This window comes from Myxocyprinus asiaticus, chromosome 8 (genome assembly GCF_019703515.2).
Source record: "Myxocyprinus asiaticus isolate MX2 ecotype Aquarium Trade chromosome 8, UBuf_Myxa_2, whole genome shotgun sequence".
NCBI lineage: Eukaryota > Metazoa > Chordata > Actinopteri > Cypriniformes > Catostomidae > Myxocyprinus > Myxocyprinus asiaticus.
This window is the reverse complement of record NC_059351.1, coordinates 54,810,968-54,835,345: the sequence shown is the minus strand read 5'-3', so window position 1 is coordinate 54,835,345 and position 24,378 is coordinate 54,810,968. Positions and strand designations below refer to the sequence as shown.

The 24,378-nt window shown below is 39.6% G+C and overlaps 2 protein-coding genes across 5 annotated transcripts; both read right to left on the bottom strand.

Moving 5' to 3' along the window:
* Positions 1-96: 96 nt before the first annotated feature.
* On the bottom strand, positions 97-22,777 carry LOC127445009 (zinc finger protein OZF-like). Its single transcript, XM_051704718.1, has 4 exons — positions 22,752-22,777; positions 11,393-11,560; positions 10,939-11,323; positions 97-1,736 (listed from the first exon to the last, which is right to left on the bottom strand). The coding sequence occupies exons 2-4, from the start codon at positions 11,558-11,560 to the stop codon at positions 724-726; spliced, it is 1,566 nt and encodes a 521-aa protein (XP_051560678.1). The 5' UTR covers positions 22,752-22,777; the 3' UTR covers positions 97-723.
* LOC127445010 (uncharacterized) lies at positions 12,126-22,783 on the bottom strand. Of its 4 annotated transcripts, XM_051704723.1 has the most exons (4): positions 21,960-22,783; positions 16,459-16,587; positions 15,550-15,719; positions 12,126-14,604 (listed from the first exon to the last, which is right to left on the bottom strand). In XM_051704723.1, exon 4 carries the CDS (start codon positions 14,595-14,597, stop codon positions 13,155-13,157), a length of 1,443 nt encoding a protein of 480 aa, XP_051560683.1. In that variant the 5' UTR covers positions 14,598-14,604; positions 15,550-15,719; positions 16,459-16,587; positions 21,960-22,783; the 3' UTR covers positions 12,126-13,154. The 4 variants fall into 4 exon arrangements, with proteins under 4 accessions (XP_051560683.1, XP_051560681.1, XP_051560682.1 ...); XM_051704721.1 differs by lacking the exon at positions 16,459-16,587; XM_051704722.1 differs by lacking the exon at positions 16,459-16,587 and having other exon boundaries at positions 15,554-15,719.
* Positions 22,784-24,378: the final 1,595 nt, after the last annotated feature.

Here is a 24,378-nt window from a genome sequence, read left to right as displayed (position 1 = left end):
TTTAGTATGCAGTGATATATTAGTTAATTGCAGGGTTTTAATCTTTTCGATGCCAAGAACCCCCAAAAGTGCTAATACCCTTGCAAGGAATTTTATATAAAATATAAAGACAGCTTTATATGTACATGCATAAAAAAAGAATTTTACTGTGTGAGAAAAAAAAGCAATGCGATTTTTGTGTCATTGTACTAAAGCTAAAAATAATAATTAAACCTGTAAAATATTGCAAAAAATATATTCTTTAAGGTCATATTAATACTTGGTGTAACAGATAATATCAGGGCTTAAAATGGTATCGGTGAATCACTAATAATAAACCAGGAAAAACTGAAGAATTTTAAGTATTTACTTTTGAGGGGATTTAAAACCATCACTTCTGTGAATATTGAGATTTAAATGAGATATGTACAATTGGCCAGCTGCCTCAAACACTACTGCAGGCACTTCCTTCAACTCTATTTATCTCTACATCCACATAAAACCTCAATGCAGTTTCTAGATGAATGAATGAATGAATGTTACATTTCTATAGCACTTTTCTGACACTACACTCAAAGCGAACAGTGAACGGGGGACTCTCCTCAACCACCACCATTGTGCAGCATCCACCTGGATGATGCGACGGCAGCCATAGTGTGCCAGTACACTCACCACACACCAGCTATTGGTGGAGAGGAGAGAGATACAGCCAATTAATGGATGGGTATGAGCTGGCAAAAGATGTTATATTGATTCCAAGTTAGTTTCTTCTTTTATATGTTTCTTCTGATGAGTATTAAAACTTCCTAAATAAGTGAATCTCTCCCCACAGATAGAGCAGCTGTAAGGTTTCTCTCCTGTATGCACTCTCTGATGGACTTTAAGAATATCAGATCGAGCAAACGATCTGTCACACTGAGTGCATTTGTAAGGTTTTTCTCCAGTATGTGTCCTCTTGTGCATCATTAAATTAGTTTGTTGACTGAAACTCATCCCACAAACGCTACAGTGATAAGGCTTTTCTCCCGTATGCACTCTCACATGAATTTGGGATGTATGAAGATCTGAAAACCTTTTTCCACAGTGAGAGCAGAGGTAAGGTTTCTCTCCAGTGTGCATTCTCTCATGGCATTGGAGACTATATTTTGTACGGAACCGTTTATCACAGTGAGAGCACTGATAATGTTTCTGTTCAGAGTGTATTCGTTGGTGTACCTTTAAATAAGACAGCTGTGTAAAGGTTTTCCCACATTCACTGCACTGATTTGGCCTTTCATTGGTGTGCAAGTGCACATGCGCATTCAGATGGGATCTGTTATTGAAACTCTTCTCACAGTGAGGACACTGGTATGGTTTTTCCCCAGTGTGTATTCTTTTATGCATATCAAGATTTGCTTTGCTACTGAAAAACTTGTCACACTCACTGCAGTGGAAAGGGTTGCTTTCACCATGGGTTTCCATGTGAACTTTAAGATAACCAGAAGAGTGAAAAACCTTGCCACATCGCCCACAGTGGAGCTCCTTCTTCACTATGTGCTCTTTTGAATGACGGTTCCTTTCTTGTAAGGTAGAAAAGCTGCTCCCACATCTCCTACATCTGAAGAATTTCTGTTCTGTGTGTTTTCTCTCATGTCTCGCTAAAAATCCCTGCGAGCTCAATGTCTTCTCACAGGTGATGCAGGAAAGACTCTGTGCTGTCTGACGCTCTTTTGATGTAGAAGCCGTTTCTCCATCTGAAGATGAACCAGTGTTTGCACCTAAAAAAGGAACATAATAGTACAATGTTAATTCTGACCTACATGTACCAACACTGCAAACTCTCTAGGTGCATTGGCTCTAAAGGCCAATATGCTCACACCGACCCTTTTCCCTCCCAAACATTTCACATGATCTGCTCTCAATCCTCACTGATCAGTACAACCAGTTTCATTATGAATGACATTGTAAATACAACCCCAACAGCCAATGTGGAGCTGGATCCTGCCCCTACAAAACTGACTAATCCAAAGTCACTGCCCCTACTGCATGGGTCTTCCAAATGGGGGTGGCACCACAGGGGGTCTGAAATGTATTGTTAAATCCACTATTGGCATGCAAACAATAGCAAGAGAGAGGAGTGTGTATTTAATGTAGTTAAATGTCCCTAGACATGTTGAGGTCCCTCACACCTGCATGCCAAATCTTGCTCTTGCAGTAATTCTTCCTGATATTCATGCATCTTGTTTTACTTGGTTACAAACTGAATGGAACGCTAAACATTGTTTAAGTGTGATGAAACTGCGCTAGTCAATAGAAGTGTGCCTGCCCCTACAGAACCGACAAATCCAGAGTCACTGCCCCTACAGAACAAACTAATCCAGAGCTACTGTCCCTAGAGAACAAACTACTGTAATCCAGAGTCTCTGCTCCTACAGAACCAATTAATCCAGGGTCCCTGCTCCTACAGAACAAACTAATCCAGAGCTACTGTCCCTAGAGAACAAACTACTGTAATCCAGAGTCACTGCCCCTACAGAACAAACGAATCCAGAGCTACTGTCCCTAGAGAACAAACTACTGTACTCCAGAGTCTCTGCTCCTACAGAACCAATTAATCCAGAGTCCCTGCTCCTACAGAACCAATTAATCCAGAGTCCCTGCCCCTACAGAACTGACTAATCCATGGACACTACCCCTAAAGAACCTACTAATCCAGAGTCACTACCCGCAAAGAACAGACATATCCAGAGTCACTGCCCCTACAGAACCTACTGATCCAGAGCTACTGTCCCTAGAGAATAAACTACTGTAATCCAGAGTCCCTGCTCCTCCAGAACCAATTAATCCAGAGTCCCTGCTCCTACAGAACCAATTAATCCAGAGTCCCTGCTCCTTCAGAACCAATTAATCCAGAGTCCCTGCCCCTACAAAACTCACTAATCCATGGACACAACCCCTAAAGAACAGACATATCCAGAGTCACTGCCCCTACAGAACCAATTAATCCAGAGTCCCTGCTCCTACAGAACCAATTAATCCAGAGTCCCTACTCCTGCAGAACCAATTAATCCAGAGTCCCTGCTCCTACAGAACCAATTAATCCAGAGTCCCTTCCCCTACAAAACTGACTAATCCATGGACACAACCCCTAAAGAACCGACTAATCTAGAGTCACTACCCGCAAAGAACAGACATATCCAGAGTCACTGCCCCTAGAGAACCTACTGATCCAGAGCTACTGTCCCTAGAGAATAAACTACTGTAATCCAGAGTCCCTGCTCCTCCAGAACCAATTAATCCAGAGTCCCTGCTCCTACAGAACCAATTAATCCAGAGTCCCTTCCCCTACAAAACTGACTAATCCATGGACACAACCCCTAAAGAACCGACTAATCTAGAGTCACTACCCGCAAAGAACAGACATATCCAGAGTCCCTGCCCCTATGGAACCATGGCTTCCCATGGCCACTACCCCTACAGAACCAACTAATCCATGGTCACTATCCCTACAGAACTGACTAATCCATGGTCACTACCCCTAATGAACTGACATATCCAGAGTTACTGCCCCTAAAGAACCTACTAATCCAGAGCTACTGTCCCTAGAGAACAAACTACTGTAATTCAGATTCCCTGCCACTACAGAACCAATTAATCCAAAATCACTGCCCCTACAGAACCGACTAGTCAAGTCAAATTTATTTGTATAGCGCTTTTCACAACAGGCGTTGTTTCAAAGCAGCAGTACATGAAATTATAATGTAACACAAAATGAATATAATGCCAATATTAGTTATGTTTAGAACTATTAGTGGTTAAAATGAGCAAACAAAGTAAGTTTTGTGGGTCAAAGATTAAACAAAATGATTTCTTATGAACTATAAGTTTTAGGGTTAAAGTCCTGATGCATTGTCTTTTGATTTTGGCTGATGAAGGCTTTTGTTAGTGGTTAATTCATTTTCTGTGTAGTTTAAGAGAGTGTTGTCCCTCCTTTGACCAAGTTGATATAGGTATCATTCAGTGAGAAGCATCGCAGTCCGGCTGGAAGCTTATGGCAGGTAATTTTGGTGAACTCCATCCTGAGCCCATGCTTCAAACAGTGGCTCATGAAGAATCCCATGTCTTTGAGTTTGCATCAATTCATCCTCAGTGAAGTCAGTCTTAGTAGACTGAAGTGAAATCTGGGTGGCACATGCTGCAGTTGGTCATCATCACTCAGCAACATAGCGGAAATCGGACATCAGGCAGGACTGGAGATGGATCTGGCAGGCTTTGGTAACTTCGGGATATAAATAGACAGGGAAAGAAATAGAATAAAATTAGCGTAGATGCCGTTCACTTTAAAGCAGGATTAAAGAATATGAGAAGTGTTTCCGGTTCTGATCATAGTGAGTGCGATGGATTATAGCATGATAGAAGGTCATTTAAGTACTTTAGAGCTACACCATTCAAAGCTTTGGAAGTAATTAACAGAATTTTCAAATGAATACAAAACTTGAGAGGTAGCCAATGTAACGCCGATAAAATGGGGCTGATATAGTCATATTTCTTGGTTCTAATTAGCACTCTCGCAGCTGCATTTTGAACCAACTGAAGTTTATTTATTAAACCTGCAGGACATCCTCCCAGTAATGCATTACAATAATCTAGTCTTGAGGTCATGAATGCATTAATTAGTTTTTCGGCATCAGAAATAGATAGCATGTGTCGTAATTTAGCAATATTTCTGAGGTGAAAGAATGCAGTTCAACAATTATTGTTGAACAATTATCAAACATTATTGGAAATTTGTTTTTCTGAGGTTAGATTGCTATCAAATATAACACCTTAATGTTTTGCTGTAGAAATTGACGTTACAGTACAAGAGTCAGATTATATTTTAGCGTCTTATTTTTTTAGGTTTTTGTTCCAATAATTAGTACTTCTGTTTTATCGGAATTGAGTAGAAGGACATTTCTAGCCATCCACTAATTGATATTATTTATACACACTGTTAATTTGGAAAATTGTTTCGAAAAAAATATAAAGTTGGGTATCATCGGCATAACAGTGAAAACTAATTCCATGGTTCCTGATAATGTCTCCCAGGGGAAGCATATATAGGAAGAAAAGCAGAGGCCCTAAAACTGATCCCTGTGGTACTCCATACTTAACTTTAATTTGATCTGACAGTTCCTCATTTACACAGACAAAGTGGTAGCGGTCAGAGAGAGATAGGACCTAAACCAAGCTAATGCCTGACCAAAAATGCCAACATAATTCTCAAGCTTATCCAAGAGAATGGATGTCAAAGGCAGCACTAAGATCTAAAAGCATTAGAACACAAATGCAGCTGCGAACAGATGATAAGAGCAAGTCATTTGTAACTCTGATAAGTGCAGTCTCTGTATTGTGATGGGGCCTAAATCCTGACTGAAATCATTCAAATATACTATTTCTCTGCAAAAATGAACATAATTGGGAGGACACTACCTTTTCTAGTATTTTCGACATAAATGGGAAATTTGAAAACGGTTTATAAGTAGCCAATTCTCCTGGATCAAGCTGTGGTTTCTTGATAAGTGGTTTGATAACTGCCAGTTTAAAGTTTCTTGGGACATGCCCTTAGGATGAGGAGTTACTAATATTAAGAAGAGGTTCTGAGATTACAGGAAACACCTCTTTTAGGAGTTTAGTCAATATTGGGTTTAACATCAATATTGTTGATTTTGATGTTTTGATCATTTTTTGTTAGCTCTTCCTGACCCACAACAGTGAAGGACTGAAGTTGCTCGTAGGGAATAATTTCAGTCTTCTGGGTTGCTGTGGCAGACAGATGCATAATTCTAATTTTGTTTCTAATGATTTTGATTTTATCATAAAGTCATTACTACTATGCTGTGATGGAATATCTGGTTCAATAGAAGTTTTATTCCTAACCAATTTAGCCACAGCACTGAATAAACACCTAGGATTGTTGTGGTTATTTTCTATGAGTTTGCTCAAATATGCTGACCTGGCCGTTTTCAGAGCCTGTCTGTATTTAGAGACACTATCCTTCGATGCACCATGAAATACCTCTAATTTTGTATTCTTCCACTTAAGCTCCATTTTCCAAGCTGCTCTCTTGAAAGCATGAGTGTGATCATTGTACCATGTACTATGTGGGATTTTTCTCTTTAACTTTCTTTAATTGAAGGGGGTGACATTATCTAGAGTGCTAGAGAAGAGTGTTTCCATATTTTCTGTGACAACATCAAGATCTTCTGAACTTTTTGGCATACTGAGTATTTGAGACAAGTCTGGAAGATTACATTTACATTTATGCATTTGGCAGACGCTTTTATCCAAAGCGACTTACAGTGCACTTATTGCAGGGACAATCCCCCGGAGCAACCTGGAGTTAAGTGTCTTGCTCAAGGACACAATGGTGGTGACTGTGGGGATCGAACCAGCAACCTTCTGATTACCAGTTATGTGCTTTAACCCACTATGCCACCATTACCGAGTTACCTTTGCTAGGCGTAGCATACAAGAGACGAGGTAATGATCCGAGATATCATTGCTCTACAGCAGAATTGCTATATTATCAACATCAAATCCATATGACAAAATTAGATCTAGCGTATGATTTAGGCGATGGGTTGTCTAACCCCAACAGAGTTGAGAATATTGATAAATACTAATCCAAATGTATCATTTTCATTATCTATGTGGATGTTGAAGTTACCGACGATTAAATCTCTATCCACAGCAACCACTATATCTGTTGGAAAATCAGCAAATTCTGAAAGGAATTCAGAATATGGCCCTGGTGGTCTATATACTGTTGCAAGAACAAAGAAGACAAACATTTTTTATTTATATCTGAAGATGTCACATTAAGCATTATCAGTTCAAAAGAATTAAACTTATATCCAGACCTTTGAGTAATCCTGAAAATATCACTGTAAATTGTAGCAATACCTCCTCCTCAACCCCTCAGATGAGGCTCATGTTTATAACAATAACCTGGAGGAGTAGACTCATTTAAACTAATATATTCATCCGGTTTAAGACAGGTTTCAGTCAAACAGAGTGAATCCAAACTATGATCTATAATAATTTCATTTACAATTAGTGATTTGGATGGAAGCGATCTAATGTTTAGTAGCCCTATCTTTATAAGATGTTTATCTTCAGTTTTTATTTATTTATTTTTATTTTCAAGTTTGACATCAATCAAATTTTTTCTAAATGACTTAATGAGGGTTTTGTGTTTGCTAGTTTGGGGAACAGACACAGTCTCTAAATGATATCTAGGTGATACAGTCTCTATGTGCTGCAGGGCTCCAGACTAAAAAAATTACTTAGGGGCCATTGGCTCCTAAACTGAAACATTAAGGAGCCAAACGGCTGTTTCTAGTTGCCAAATCACAGAATTGCTCGATTTAGATTGCTGTTCAGAAACAACATAGAAAGCTGCTGATAATAACCCATTAATCTGAGGTTTAATATACAGTATGTATAGTTGAGAAGATAAGTTTGGATTCCCCTTTTGTCTCATAAATGTTAACACCCCTTTCATAATTTATACAATGAGATAAAATATTTTTTATTTAGTACTGACCTTCAGAATCTACATTACAGATATTTACATAAAGTATGCATATAGTAGTGTGTTGTCTTCTTGAGCATAAATGAATGTTTGCACCTTGTGTAATAGTTGTGTATGAGTCCCTCAATTGTCCTAAGTATCAAAAACTGGATCTCATATATATAATAATTGATTATAATGTTTTAAAATATTGCCTTAGTCCTTCTTTACTGCTACCGATGGACCAGACGCAGAGACTAAAAGAGTGCAAATGAAACGAAATTCCAGATGCAGTTTATTGTGCTACTCTAATCCCAATCACTAATTACCAGAAGAAAAAAGTGGTACATAATGCGGGACTTTTAATTAAAAGAAGCCTGAAAAATGCATGGGACTCTTATTATGAAATGTCTGCGGTCCTAGTTGTGAACTCACTGACACTACGGCTGATTCGCTGAGAAACTGACTCTGATTCAAACTGCTAACCTGAGCTCCTGAGTTCACACCCTCAGTTCTTTTCGGGTGATTCATGAAAAAGACCTGGTTCAAAGAAGTCATTTATTCACAACTCTCTCGCTCTGGGTTTTTTGTTGCATGCAATGCAGCGAGCTCATCATCACAACAGAACAGCTGAAAAGCGGCTCGAGACACACTGATGGTTCGCACTCTAAAGATGTACTCAACTCACAAGATAATATCTGACAAAACCGCATATTAATGCACACAACCCGACTGTCACCAATGGTGACTACATTTTAAATTCTTGTCACAATCAATTATTTTTGGTTGCATTTGCAACCATTTTATTCACAGTCTGGAGCCTTGTGTTGTAGTTTATGAGACCTGTGTGACGTCTCAAGGCAGCTAGCTGACGTTCGGATTAACCAGTTTGTCTGCTTCCTGACCTGGGCCCCAGTTAGTCAAATACTATCACTATTAAGACTATGAGACAAATTACTAGAGAGGAGAGTGGCACCTTCCTTGTAGGGATGGAGTCCATCTCTCTTTAGCAGGTCATGTCTACCCCAAAAACTCTTCCAATTGTCTATAAATTCTATGCTATTCTCCAGACACCACTCATTCCAACCATTCAGTGACACTAATCTACTATAAACCTCGTCACCACGACGAGCAGGGAGGGGCCAGAGCATATTACATTGTCTGACATCGTTTTGGCAAGTTCACACACCTCTTTAACATTATCTTTAGTGATCTCCGACTAGCGAAGCCGGACATAGTTAATGCCAACATGAATAACAATTTTAGAAAATCTACGTTTATTATTTGCCAGAACTTGTAAATTTGATATGATGTCAGATGCCCGAGCCCCCGAAATGCATTTAACAATAGTGGCTGGAGTCTCTACATCCATGTTCCTTACAATAGAGTCAACAATAACAAGTGCGATTTCAACATCATTCTCAGAGGGTGCATCACTGAGTGGGGAGAATCGATTGGAAATCCTAACAAGAACAGGAGAGTTGTGTCGCTTTGCCCTACGAGTATGTTGCCAAGTCATCACCCAAATGCCCTGCTGCAGGGGCTCTAAGTGTGTGTGTTGCTCGATGTACTACCCGCATCCAAAACAGTATCTACAGGCTTCTCTTTCTCACTGACCTCCACTAGCATTCGGATGTGTGTTTCTAACTCATTAACCTTCTTCATCGGCCTGACTAATTCCTTACATTTATCACATGTGAATCCCTCACTACTGACAGAAGAAGCTATAGTAAACATGTGACATGCAACGCACAAAGCGATAATATGAGCGGATGCCATGACATACCGTAATCATTTGTTGTTGTTGTGGTGGTGGTTTTTGATCAGCGGGGGTTTGAGATCGATGTGAATCCCTCAAGGAATTGTTGTTGTTGTGGTGGTTCCTGATCACCAATGGTTTGAGATCAATGCAATAACACGTGAAAAAAATGCATGTGATAAAGCACGCAGTTTAATCACAAAAAAAGTGGAAAGGCGGGTGTGCACGGTAAAATGCACGTAGTTGTATCGCGTTAAAAACTATAAAAGTGGATAAAACATTGCGCACAAACAAAATGGGAGAGATTAAAGATTAAACGCTGTATATAGAAAGATAAGCAATGCTAAGCAGGCTAGCAGGCTACAAACATGAGCGCTAGCTGCAATAGGAACAGGAAACAGTGTCACCACAGGAAAACCAAAAAGCAATCCTTGGACTAATCCATGGTCACTACCCCTTAAGAACCAACTAATCCAGAGTCATTGCCCCTACAGGACCTACTAAACCAGAATACTTGCCCCTACAGAACCAACTAATCCAGAGTCACTGCCCCTACAGAACCAATTAAATCAGAGTCCTTGCCGCTACAGAACCTACTAATCCAGAGTCACTGCCCCTACAGAACCAACTAATCCAGAGTCACTGCCCCTACAGAACCAACTAAATCAGAGTCCTTGCCGCTACAGAACCTACTAATCCAGAGTCAATGCCCCTACAGAACCAACTAATCCAGAGTCAATGCCCCTACAGAACCTATTAAACCAGAGTTCTTGCCCCTACAGAACCTGCTAATCCAGAGTCCTTGCCCCTACAGAACCAACTAATCCAGAGTCACTGCCCCTACAGAACCTGCTAATCCAGAGTCACTGCCCCTACAGAACCAACTAATCCAGAGTCACTGCCCCTACAGAACCTGCTAATCCAGAGTCACTGCCACTACTGAACCAACTAATCCAGAGTCACTGCCACTACTGAACCAACTAATCCAGTCACTGCCACTACTGAACCAACTAATTCAGTCACTGCCACTACTGAACCAACTAATCCAGTCACTGCCCCTTCAGAATTGACTAATTCTGCATCCTTTCCCCTACAGAATTGACTAATCCAGAGTCTGTTCTTCAAATGAGATGTTAAACCGAGGACCCGACTCTCTGTGGTCATTAATAATCCCAGACACTTCTTGTAAAGATTAGAAGTGAACCCAGGTGTCCAAACTTCTAAATAATAAGTTTCTAATAAGAAACTTATTAGAACTTCTAATAAGTCTAGCCAAATTCCCCCATTGGCTGCAATTACTCATGGCCTCTGAATAATCCCCATTCCTGAATTGGCTCTCTCACTCTACTCTCCACCAACAGCTCATGGTGGTGAGCATACTGGCCCACTATGGCTGCCGTCGTATCATCCAGGTAGATGCTAAACACTGATGGTGGCTGAAGAAAGTCCCCTGTCTTCTGTGTAAAGCGCTTTGAGTGTGGTGTCAGAACAAATGCTATATAAGTGTACAATTAATTAATTCATTCACTGCCCCTACAGAACTAACTAATCCAGAGTCACTGCACCAATCAAATTGAATAATCCGGAGTTACTGACTCTGGAACTGATTTCACAGTCCATGAGTCAAGTCTCATAAAAAGCTAGAACATTTAATGAAGACATATACCTGAAGGAATAAAATCACCATCATTATTTTCCTCATCTTCTTCAGTCTGTTGTTCCTCTGCTGTGGTTTCTCCTCTCATCTCCATCAGGTTCCTGCAGTCCAGCAGCTTCACTGAACACATCTTCAATGGTATCTGCAGCATCTGCTGTTCTCCAGCGTTACAGACAGAAGCCAGAGACTCTGTGGAGGTTTGATCACCCTGATTACTGTCACACACACTCTCCTGAGTGTCAGTATAACAGAGTAATGTGAGGCTGAGCTCTGAGTCCTGTGTGTCTCTGGATCTCTGTTCAGATCTCAGATCTCTGATCACTGAATCCTGACATTCTGTGGAGGTCCCATCAGTCACACACACTGAAGATTGACAGGAAACCTTCTCCAGCTCCTGACAAACACAACACAATCACTGTACTGACTCATCTGGACTCTTGATATATTTAACAGCTGTACAAACCTCTCCGTTCAGTGGATCTCCTCTTTCCCTCAGCTTTGCCTCCAGTAACGCCACCTCTTTCTTCAGCTGAGAGATTTCTGTCATCAAATCATCAATATCCAGCATGGACAGATCAGTTCCTACTGATTTACAGCACATCAAATCCACCTGCTGTCTCATGATGAACATCTGAACACAAAGACATCAAAAACAGACACATTTATGATGGCCTGACACTCAGAATATTGCCTTTTTAATATTACTGTAACTGTGAGCAATTAAAGAAAATAACTACATTTGTTTCAGAGATTATATAAATGTGTTTATTCAGTTTCATTTTGTAGCAGAACAAACAGGGGAGACCAGGGCAAGTTGTCACACTTTTTACTGTAGTGAATATACACTCAGTGACCTCTTTATTAAGAACATCTGTACACCTACTTATTCTTGCAATTATCTAAAAAGCCAATTGTGTGGCAGCAGTGCAATGCATAAAATCATGCAGATTTGGGTCAGGAGCTTAAGTTAATGTTCGCATAAACCATGAAAAAATGTCTCTCAATGGCATGATTGTTGGTGCCAGACGGGCTGATTTCAGCTCAGAAATACTCAATCCAGCCCGTCTGGCACCAAAAATCATGCCACGGTCAAAATCACTGAGATCACTTTTTTCCCCATTCTTATGGTTGATGTGAACATTAACTGAAGCTCCTGACCCGTATCTGCATGATCTTATGTGTTGCAATGCTGCCACACGATTGGCTGATTAGATAATCACATGAATAAGTAGGTGTACAGATGTTCACAATAAAGTGGTCACTGAGTGCATATTTAAAAGTCATCATCGGTATAGACACATGCATTAAAGCTTGAGTGTACATTTCCGTGCCACTAAAATAAACATTTTTCAAACACTCCCCCGTCTGCTGTTGATGAAACAAGCAGATAGTCCCACCCCAAATTCACGCCAATGGTCGAGCGAATGTTGTTGTGTCAGGCTGGACGAACTGCTCAAAACAAACGAGTTTTTATAGTGCCACAGATGCAATGTTTACAGTTTGCGGAAATCAATCTAAAAATGGCTTACCTTTAACTGTTTCTGCATATTAAGCTGGGATAGCAGAATGTATTTTAGTAAAAATAAAAATAAAGAGTTACACACTTTACATTGAAAGTCTTGGCTAAAACAAAACAAAATGTAACGTGTCATTCCCTAGGAAAAAAACAACAGGTCATTAAACACAAGTTGACCACTATGTATGTTGTCACACTATTTGGGGTAAGTTTTCACAATGGGAATGTACTGTTAATTAACACTGTTTTGAGAAGAAAACCTTTGCATATAAAATACTTCCTGAAGTAAAAAAGGCATGTTCCACAAGATATGTTTAAAATGTGTGATATTTAATGACTTTAAGCAATAATTTAAACAGTAAAACTGTTTTTCTGTGACAGAAAAACAATGCATGAAACTGCAAAAATGGCAGAAGTAAAAGGCACAAATACTGAAACAATGTTTTGTCCAACAGAGATTGGAATGGATGAACTGAATGTGAAGTATGAGAGAGAGAGAGAGAGAGAGACAGACAGAGAGAGAGCACATCACTTTTACGGTTGTGGCATATGTAGAAAGACACAACACACTGCAGCCAGATGTATCTCAGTTTACTATTTAAAAAAGGTTAATCGAAAACAAGGCAGAAACATTCTTGCACATCTGTTCTTGTTGTTGCAGCCTTTATCCCTCCAGCTTTCCTCTTTTTATTTGTTAAGACAAGTCTCTCTAATCACAGGGGAGCCAGTCAAGATGGCAGTCATCCTTCTCCGGTGTCATTTGTCTTTGGCAAGACTGTAGATCATTTGCTGTGGGCTCTGGGTCACAGTGTGATGTTGAAGGCTCTAGAGAAGGGCACAGAGTATGATCAGGAGCATCATGGGAGTAGTCATCCTTAAAGTGAGTATCTGCTGGGCCATTGGATGCAGAAGAGAGAGAGTCCATAAGAAAACTGAGAGCAAAATCTGATTCCTCAATAATGTTTGGGTTCAGGGGGACGATGCCACAGGCCTTGAACCCTTCCGTAATGTTGGTTGGGGTGGCAGCCAGGGGCAGGGCAGTGGCAACAATTCCTGGAATATGATGGATCGTGACGCTCCTCCCTGGACCACCAAGCATCCAACTGTCAATGGTCGCATTGATACATTTCTTAAATGGGCCAAAAACGGACCGTTCCAGAGGCTGTAGGAGGGAACAGTGTGGAGGGAAGGAGAGTGCAACTACTCCGTTTGCTTTTGCAAGACTGAACCCCTCAATGGACAAGAGGCTTGATACTAGACTATCAAGAAGCAGAAGGCAGGGCCTCTCCGGGTAGCATTTGGTCTGCTGTATAAAATGCTCCAGGAAATCAACAAACAGTTTCTCACTCATCCAACCATTCAGATTGGCACCGCCGGCGCTTTTGCTGGGTGCACCAGTGAGGAAGTGCTGTCTGAACTGCACCCGAGGGAAAACGAAATAGGGTGGTATCATATTACCGCTGGCCGAGATGGTAAAAGACACGCTAACAAGCGGTCCCTTATCAGCCGATGCTTGTGCGAGGGCTTTTCTAGACACCACTCTATCATGTCTTTGGGCGGTGGTGACACCAGTCTCATCCATGGTCCAAATATCCTCAGGTTTGAAACTGTGGCGTTCCATCACCTCCTTCAGCTTGCTAAAAAACATCTCAATGTTGCTTCTTTTGAAGTTGCTCGCTCTCAGTAGAGTTGGAGGTTCAGGTGTCCTGACGGACAACGTGGGATGTCTCTTTAAAAAGGCGGCAAACCAATCTGCACTGGCTTGTTTATTCTGCCTCCATGATGACGGCATTTGCAATTGGTGACGCTTTGCCAGCTGGTACGTAAATTTTCTGATCGCCTTTGGTGGAAGCGCATAGTAAATGTCGGCTGCCTTTGAAATGTAGGAGACCAGTTCCGCCTCAAGTTCTGGGTTGAATACTTGTCTTGCACCAGTGAAGCCCACCGTGCAGCTCGGATAATCTGCATTTCCCTCAACCTCTTCTCGGGGGATTTTTGTACAGTAGCGGGCAAGTGTCCGATAATTGATGCCAAACTCTTCAGCTGCAGCTCTAATGGTCTTCTTGAACACCAGCACCTGCCTGACGGCCTTCAGCATGGTGTCAGGAGCTGTGCTCGCTCTGTTTGTCTTTCTTTTATAATTTCTCACCATGATTGTGCTGTAAAAGGAACAAATGGTTTATTATTACTTAGATATACAGTTGTAGCCTACTTGTTAAGAAGTAAAAAGGTCATAAGATAATGAAAAGCCTAAATCATAAGATAAAGAGTAGCCTAAATCTTTGCCATAGCTCACTGTAGTTTGTCTTGTTTACAACCTGATGCCACTGTGACACTATGCTTTGAGCATGCAAAATTACTTTGGATACCACAATGGACAGGATATGATGTCACGCTCAAAAAGCTTATAGTTTTAACAAATACTGTAAATTACAAATACCAATATTATATTAAAATGTTATTACATACCATCTACTAACTTTCTGAAACAATAAAAACATATACAGTTGAAGTCATAAGTTGACACACTTAGGTTGAAATCATTAATACTATTTTTTTTCACCACTCCACAGATTTCATATTAGAAAACTATAGTTTTGGCAAGTCGTTTAGGACATCTACTTCGTGCATGACAAGTAATTTTTCCAACAGTTGTTTACAGACCAATTGTTTCACTTTTAATTGACTATATTACAATTCCAGTGGGTCAGAAGTTTACATACACTAAGTTAACTGTGCCTTTACAGTTTTTTTCAAACTGCTTACACACCAAATCCTTACTTGTCACACAATTTCTGAAACCTGACACTCAAACACCAGAACCACACAACAAATCTGCAAAACCATACACTAATTCTCGGCCTTCGAATCAGTTTTCAATTTCATAAAAATTGTTTTTACAAAACACAACACACAATTCTCTATGTAACACACAAATATCTAACAGGAAGTATCTTGATTTCCTTTTTCAAACACAACCAATCAAAACCTATAACTTGACCTTTGGCCTATTTATAGGCCTATTCTAAAGCCATGATTGGTTGGTGTTAAGTAAAGCAATGAGTGTTTGCACATGTGAGGAGTAAAATTTTTCTGTTGTCTACCTGCCTCCATATTCACCATTTCTAAACCCTATTGAGGAATTTTTCTCCACATGTCGCTGGAAAGTGTATGATCGTCGTCCCTATGTCAACATGACACTTCTCCAGGCAGTGGAGGAGGCATGTGGAGACATTGACGCTGCCTCCATCCAAGGAGGTTCTTTCCACGGTGTCTGGCAAGAGAAAACATAGCATGTGACGTGGATGAAGTATTGTGGCCGGACCCAGCCCGGAGGAGAGATGGAGCCTAGATACACCCAACCATCTCGCCCACCAACACACACACACACACACACACACACACACACACACACACACACACCATTCCTTTGGAATAATCACCTTTTTCAAAATTATGTTTGGTTTCTGTGCAACTACACATGGTTGAAGTATTTCTTTCGTACTGTGTAATACTGTATTCACAACCACAAATGCTTACAATAAATAAATAGTTTGGTTTCAATTTTGCTTTCGTGTTCACCGTGAATTTTTCAACATCTCTCTGCCAATTACTTTCAATCTTGTACAGAAATGTACATAGGAGCTCATGAAAGAAGAGCTTTAGGTTTTGAATAAATGTGTGTATATGATATATCCAAAAATATATTATGGCAAAGGTGTTTGCAACGTAAGACAAATGTTTGCTTTTGAGATGTGTTTGTGATATTTTGAATTCGGTGCTTCATTTTGCAACAGATGTGAGGCATTTTGTGTGTGCAATTCTTGGATTTGTGTGTAAAGTTTTGAAAAAAAAGAGGCAAAGTTTTGAAAATGTAAGCAGTTGAAAAAAACTGTAAGCAGCTTGGAAAATTCCAGAAAATTATGTGAAGCCTTTAGACAGTTAGCCAATTAGCTTCTGATAGGTGGTGTACTGAATTGGAGGTGTACCTATGGATGTATTTTAAGGCCTACCTTCAAACTCAGTGCCTCTTTGCTTGACATCATGGGAAAATCAAAAGAAATAGAAGAAAATCGTGGACTTCCACAAGTCTGGCTCATCCTTGGGAGCAATTTCCAAACACCTGAAGGTACCACGTTCATCTGTACAAACAATAGTACCCAAGTATAAACACCACGGGACCACACAGCCATCATACTGCTCAGGAAGGAGACGCATTCTGTCTCCTAGAAATGAACGTAGTTTGGTGTGAAAAGTGCAGATCAATCCCAGAACAACAGCAAAGGACCTTGTGAAGATGCTGGAGGAAACAGGTAGACGAGTATCTATATCCACAGTAAAACGAGTCCTATATCGACATAACCTGAAAGGCTGCTCAGCAAGGAAGAAGCCACTGCTCCAAAACCGCCATAAAAAAGCCAGAATACAGTTTGCAAGTGCACATGGGGACAAAGATCTTACTTTTTGGAGAAATGTCCCCTGGTCTGATGAAACAAAAATTGAACTGTTTGGCCATAATGACCATCGTTATGTTTGGAGGAAAAAGGGTGAGGCTTGCAAGCCGAAGAACACCATCCCAACCGTGAAGCATGGGGGTGGCAGCATCATGATGTGGGGGTGTTTTGCTGCAGGAGGGACTGGTGCACTTCACAAAATAGATGGCATCATGAGGAAGGAAAATTATGTGGATATATTGAAGCAACATCTCAAGACATCAGACAGGAAGTTAAAGCTCGGTCTTCCAAATGGACAATGACCCCAAGCATACCTACAAAGTTGTGGCAAAATGGCTTAAAGACAACAAAGTCAAGGTATTGGAGTGGCCATCACAAAGCCCTGACCTCAATCCGATAGAAAATTTTTGGGTAGAACTGAAAAAGCGTGTGCGAACAAGGAGGCCTACAAACCTGACTCAGTTACACCAGTTCTGTCTGGAGGAATGGGCCAAAATTCCAGCAACTTATTGTGAGAAGCTTGTGGAAGGATACCCAAAATATTTGACCCAAGTTAAACAATTTAAAGGCAATGCTACCAAATACTAACAAAGTGTATGTAAACTTCTGACTCACTGGGAATGTGATGAAAGAAATAAAAGCTGAAATAAATCATTCTCTCTACTATTATTCTGACATTTCACATTCTTAAAATAAAGTAGTGATCCTAACTGACCTAAGACAGGGAATGTTTTCTTCGATTAAATGTCAGGAATCGTGAAAAACTGAGTTTAAATGTATTTGGCTAAGGTTTATGTAAACTTCTGACTTCAACTGTAGTTTTGAAATATGTAGGCTATTCTTTGAGGTGACTGCGTGGTGTTTTGATCATCTATACGGCACTTTTGCGTGCAGTGGATGTGTTTGAATGGGAGTGAATAAAGAGCAAAGTGTACTGTAACCACGTCTTGAGGCGGTAGCCAGTTAACTAACTTTTCCTACTACCTGTGCTCAAAAATGTTAAAAATAGCAATATTCAGGGGACATAAGGATTTCAATCCACCCACTTACTGTAGCATTTTTCTTTATAAATCACAGACTACCACAAATCTACCTGCCATCTTTTGGTATAAGAAACATATACAGTTTATGGCAATAATAGTAAAACCATTAATATACTGTATTTACATATCAGTAAGGCAATGATCCTTCTCACAGTACATTTACATGTGCAGCTGTAATCACGTGCAGGTTTTTGTGTAATCTTATATAATATATAATATCTTAAATGCTTATATGTAATCATGTATTTCTCCTTGGATTAGTGTCATAGTTTAAATAGAGTATTATTCGGGAAAGTTGGCAACCCTAGTAGCATGTCACCTGTCTTTCAGAGCAAGCATGCGCACAACGCTGAGACCAGTTGTGGTCTGATTAAAGGGCCGATCACACTAGGCTTTGAGCATGCAAATTTTTTGTGGACAACAACGGACAAGGATACAAGGTCACCCAGAGGGCTTCTGGAGTTAGTAAATAATACATCACAAATAACAAATAATATTATATTTAAAATGTTAAGATATATTGGGTGTTTCTCAATTCCGTTCTCTGCATTCTTAGACTTGTGTTCTTATGAAGACCAGTCTTGCCAATCTACCTTGGAAGAATGAACTCGGAAGGACAGGAGGACGCAGAACGCATCTATTGTGAGATTTGAGATGTGCTGCGATCTTCCTGTTGTGCAATTAACCATCACAACACATTTAAATCCAGTGAGAGAACTACCGACATTATCACACCAGTGACAGCACTAATATCATCACACCAGTGAAGTTTTTCAGGATTAGTGACACGTTAAAAGAATAAAGTCTGTAAGCATTCGTTCTCTTGTCCATTGACTTTATTACTGTATTAAAATGATGAACAAAAAAACAACAAATGTTGAAGGAGTATAACGGATCTCACGAGCCGTCAGACTTTCGTGAGCTTACAGTGGGAAACTCTTGAGGAAAAAACAAAACAAATTGATAAATGTCCTTTGTCTGCCAACGTAGTACCGAGTTCTTGCCCACAGGTCACCATCCGATGCATCCTCGATTTCAAGGACACATCCGGGTTATTTCCTGCATTCTCAGTACTTGCGTTCTTGAGGATTGGAAATGAACTTCGGCAGTGGATGATGACGTAGAGAACATAAGAACACAAAAGAATACACATTGAGAAACTGCCATTATCTATTCATTGTCCTGCAGGACTGAAACGATTAGTCGACAACATCAACAATAAAAAAAATTGTCAACAAAAATTTCCATTGTCGAATAGTCGTTTGATGTCATTAACGTAACGAGATCACATTAAACTACAATGATGACGTGTGAGAGCAGCACTGCAGTTCACGACTGAGGGAATTATAATGCAAAAATACTAAACAAGTAAATACAGAAGCACTCTCATTGTGGAGCCAGAGCTCTTTAAAGGAAACACACCAGCGTTACATCTTTAATGCAGTTCTATTTAATGCATTACATCTTTAATGCAGTTCTATTTAATGCGTTACATCTTTAATGCAGTTCTATTTAATGCGTTACATCTTTAATGCGTTACATCTTTAATGCACTTATATTTAATGTGTTACATCTTTAATGCAGTTCTATTTAATGCGTTACATCTTTAATGCGTTACATCTTTAATGCACTTATATTTAATGCGTTACATCTTTAATGCAGTTCTATTTAACGCGTTACATCTTTAATGCGTTACATCTTTAATGCGGTTATATTTAATGCGTTACATCTTTAATGCACTTATATTTAATGCGTTACATCTTTAATGCACATATATTTAATGCGTCACATCTTTAATGCAGTTATATTTAATGCGTTACATCTTTAATGCAGATATATTTAATGCGTTACATCTTTAATGCAGATATATTTAATGCGTTACATCTTTAATGCAGTTATATTTATGCATTACATCTTTAATGCAAAATCCACACACAACTCATCACGCGCCCCACCAAGAGTGAACCACATTATAGCGACCACAAGGAGGTTACCCCATGTGACTCTACCCTCCCTAGCAACTGGGCCAATTTGGATGCTTAGGAGACCTGGCTGGAGTCACTCAGCACACCCTGGATTCTAACTTGCAAGTCCAGGGGCGGTCTTAAAAAGGCAGAGTGTCGGAGCGGTCATGATATGAAGCGGAAGCTTGTTCCAGAGTTTGGGGCCAACAATAACAAATGCACGATCGCCCTTCAATTTGTAGTGACAACGAGAAACTTTGAGCAGAAGTTGGTCAGCCGACCGAAGTGCTCTAGTAGGAGAGTATGGGACAAGAAGGTCAAAGAGATATTGAGGTGCGAGACCAGATAGAGCTTTGTATACATAGAGCAGAATTTTAAAATCTAGCCTCCATTTTTGGGGAGCCAGTGTAGGGACGCTAATACTGGTGTAATGTGGTCAAACTTTCTAGACCCTGTAAAGAGCCTAGCGGCCATATTCTGGACCAACTGTAAATGGGACAAGGCAGTTTGAGGCAGTCCGGTATACAATGAGTTGCAGTAATCTAACCTTGATGATATTAGCGAGTGCATCACAATTTCTAGATCGGATTTAGAAAGTGTTTTACTTTGCAATTGATCTCAGATGGAAAAAGCTGCTCTTAACAACAGCACTGATCTGTCTATTTAAAAGTAGTGATGAGCCCAAGATCACTCCAAGGCTCCTTGCATGATCTTGCACATTTAACAACAGCGGACCTAACTGGTCGACCAGTCCAGGTTAAGAGGACTTGGAGGGGCTGAGAAACAGAACTTCAGTTTGAGAAGCAGCATATAGATATTTAGACTTGCTTTTAGAGAATAGATCATGAATATATGTTTACTTTGTCTTTAGTGCACTTGCAGAAGTATAACCAAGTGAAAAAATACACTTATATTTAAGATACATTCTCTTAAAGCAAGTCTAAATATCTTATATGCTGCTTCTCAAGTAAATGTATCTTGTTTTAAGGATTTTTAGGCACAAGCTGAATAATCGGTTAAGAGCTAATGATTAATCATTGCAATAATCGCCGAATAGTCGAATAATTGTTCTAATAATCATTAGATTATTCGATTATCAAAATAATCATTAGTTGCAGCTCTACTGTCCTGCAACGCTAAAACACGACACTTTTTTGATCCTGTATTGGTCACGCGTCCTCTCGTCATATGGATTCGCAGGTCAGAGTTTGACAAATTGAACTTCTGTAGTCAGAGAATAAAATTTTTTTGCATTTCAAGCTTTCATTTCCGGTCTTCCATGTTTGTATGCGTTTGAACAGAAGTGAATGTAGCGCAAAGTGTTGTGTGACGAAGCCGAGCTACAATCGCATTAAATTTAGATCTGACTTCGCAAAAAAAGTTTACATGACATTTATTGATTACATGATTTATTGTTTTTATCCAACTGAAATCGAACTTTTAAAGTGCATGTAAACGTACTGACAGAAGTGATTGTAACAGTGGTTGGGGGAAACTCAATACTTACACACTGTATCTCAAATAAGAGCATGAGTATCAAACATACTAACTTCTGTTTAAAGGGAAAGTCAAAGGTCACATTATAGGTACCTACATTCTAGTTATTTGAACCTAAACTCTTTGTACTGAAACATATTGTTTAGCTGATAGATCAAGAAAAGCATAGATACTTAAAATAATGAGCATAACATTTTTCTAAGATTCATTCTTTCAAATTTTTCCTTCTTATTTCATAACTGGTGATATAATTGCCTCTGACTTCACAGCGATGATGAAATCTTGTATCTGTCATTCATGTTAACAGTTAACCAGCCTACAGATAATATGAGCTTAAATTCAAATGCAGGTCAACTTTACACAGCAGAAATAAAAAAAGTCACATGTTTCAAAGTGAAATGGTCGCACTTTATGTCAGGTAAAGAGAAATTTATGAAGTATAATAAATATCTTCAGTTTAACTTGATTATGATTGAAGAAACGGTCTCCAATCTCTCCTGTCCATCCATATAATAAATAAAAGACAATGTCCAGTCGCAGAAATCAGAAGTCTTACCGTTTGTGCAGATTATTCAAGACTTCAGATATTCATCCACGTGTCTCCAGTTTTCCCGCCACGGTCCACGTGTCTACAGTTTTCCCGCCACTTAACAGACACAATAAAAGCGATGCAGAGTGGCTTTAACCCTAATAATGTTTATTATTTGTACACACAGATATACGCAAAGAGAATTAAAAAACTATATCGGCATAAGAACGTTTAATCATGTATCTTTCACTGACTCTAGTCCGCAAACGCGTCGGATAGTCAGTTATCGATTACTAATTTAATGATTAACTTGTGGGGTAAGTTGTCACATGTGACATATATTAAAAAAGACCTTTACCCTAGGAACAAAGTTCAGCTTTTCGGTTAAAAACTACCTTCATAACATCTCACTACTGGCTGAATGTGTGTTTTATTTGTTTACTCTATTGATATTATAATAATATTGAAGCTATTGGAATTTATAAAGGATATAATTGACAGAAATGTCCTCATTTAAGACGGTTTTTGAACTAACATCCACTGCTGGAGAAAACACATTTGTGTACATTACAGTCCATGTGACAACCAGCCCCGGTCTGCTTTCTCGTCACATTTACACTGAGCCGCTGGATTGATCATTTAATAAGCACATAAGTCCGAAAACAAACACGGTTTCTGCTCGATACTCGTTTCAACGCGTCCAGCGAACAGCAACGAGATTCGACAAGAAAAACATTCGTTTACGGTCATTAAAGCACAAACAAGCACATTAAACATGTAAAACACATGAAATGAAACATTAAACACACAAACACGCACCGGCTGAGTGTTTAACCCGTGAGAACACTTCCGCGCATGCGCACTGCAGACAGACACGCTGACCTTTGACCTTACTGTTATTTTGAGTGTTTCACAGCCAAACAACTGGAAAACCCATAAGATATCCACAATTAATCATGATTGGTAAAATTCTTAAAAGATTTAGCAGACAATGATACACACAGAGATCTGCAGTATTTCATCCATCTGTAATCCACAGCACAAGTGTTAGGATTGACACAATAACATGTTTATGAACCTTATTCATACATTAACATTTTGGAATGATATGATATAAATGGATATGGGAAGATTTTCACAATTTTGAATAACCTTCTAGATTTTTTGCAGTTCAATTAAAGTTGCGTGTGAAATTAGTTTTTTAAAGTGCAAATATTCCATGTAGTCTCTCAGTCATTATAAACTCATAATAAATGTGCATAAATTAACTATGCAGGAACATTGTTTTAAATATTTTAATGAATCATAGCCAGACATGCTTGAAACCCCAAACGTGTGGCAAGATGAACCCTTTTTATGATTTTTTAAAAATGTGCTATATCAACTAAATTAGCATATGTTTCCCTTTATTCCTCCTAATAATCTATTGGTTGATGCATTTGATGCACGATTATCCAGCACAAGAGAAGCCCATGTTTAAATATGCAACATTTAATCAGTAAATGCACATGGTGTCCCAATCTTCCCATATATGGCACTCATACTTTCTGAACATGTCATCATGGTTATAGTTCTGGGTCATTAACTAGAGCTGCTCACTTTGACCCATATAAACTAGTCAATTACTGAGGTCACATGTCTGATTATGATCATAAACATGATGATGTATGATGCAGATAAATGTGGGTGTAAAATGTTCCTCAGTCAAGAAATAAAAAGAGCCTCTCTTTCACGTTTATTATAGTCTTTCTGAATGTTTATTTACAATACGAGTTGGGGAGACCATTCTCAGTGTCAAACGTGAACTACATATAGATTCCAGTGTGTGTGTGTGTGTTTGAGAGAGAGTGTGTGTGTGAGTGTGTGTGTGTGTGAGAGAGAGAGACTGTGTGTGAGTGTGTGTGAGAGAGAGTGTGTGTGTGAGTGAGAGTGTGTGTGTGAGTGTGTGTGTGTGTGAGAGTGTGTGTGTGAGTGTGTGTGTGTGTGTGTGAGAGAGAGTGTGTGTGTGTGAGTGTGTGTGTGTGTGTGAGAGAGAGTGTGTGTGTGAGTGTGTGTGTGTGTGTGTGTGTGAGTGTGTGTGTGTGTGTGTGTGAGAGAGAGACTGTGTGTGAGTGAGAGTGTGTGTGTGAGTGTGTGTGTGTGTGTGTGTGGTGTTTGTGTTGTGTGTGTGTGTGAGAGAGAGAGTGTGTGTGTGTGAGTGTGTGTTGTGTGTGTGTGAGAGAGACTGTGTGTAAGTGAGAGTGTGTGTGTGAATGTGTGTGTGAGAGTGTGTGTGTGTGTGTGTGTGTGAGAGAGAGTGCGGTGTTTGTGTATGTGTGTGAGTGTGTGTGTGTGTGAGTGTGTGTGTGAGTGTGTGTGAGTGAGTGTGTGTGTGAGAGAGAGAGAGAGATTGTGTGTGAGTGAGAGTGTGTGTGTATGTGTGTGTGTGTGTGTGTGTGTGTGTGTG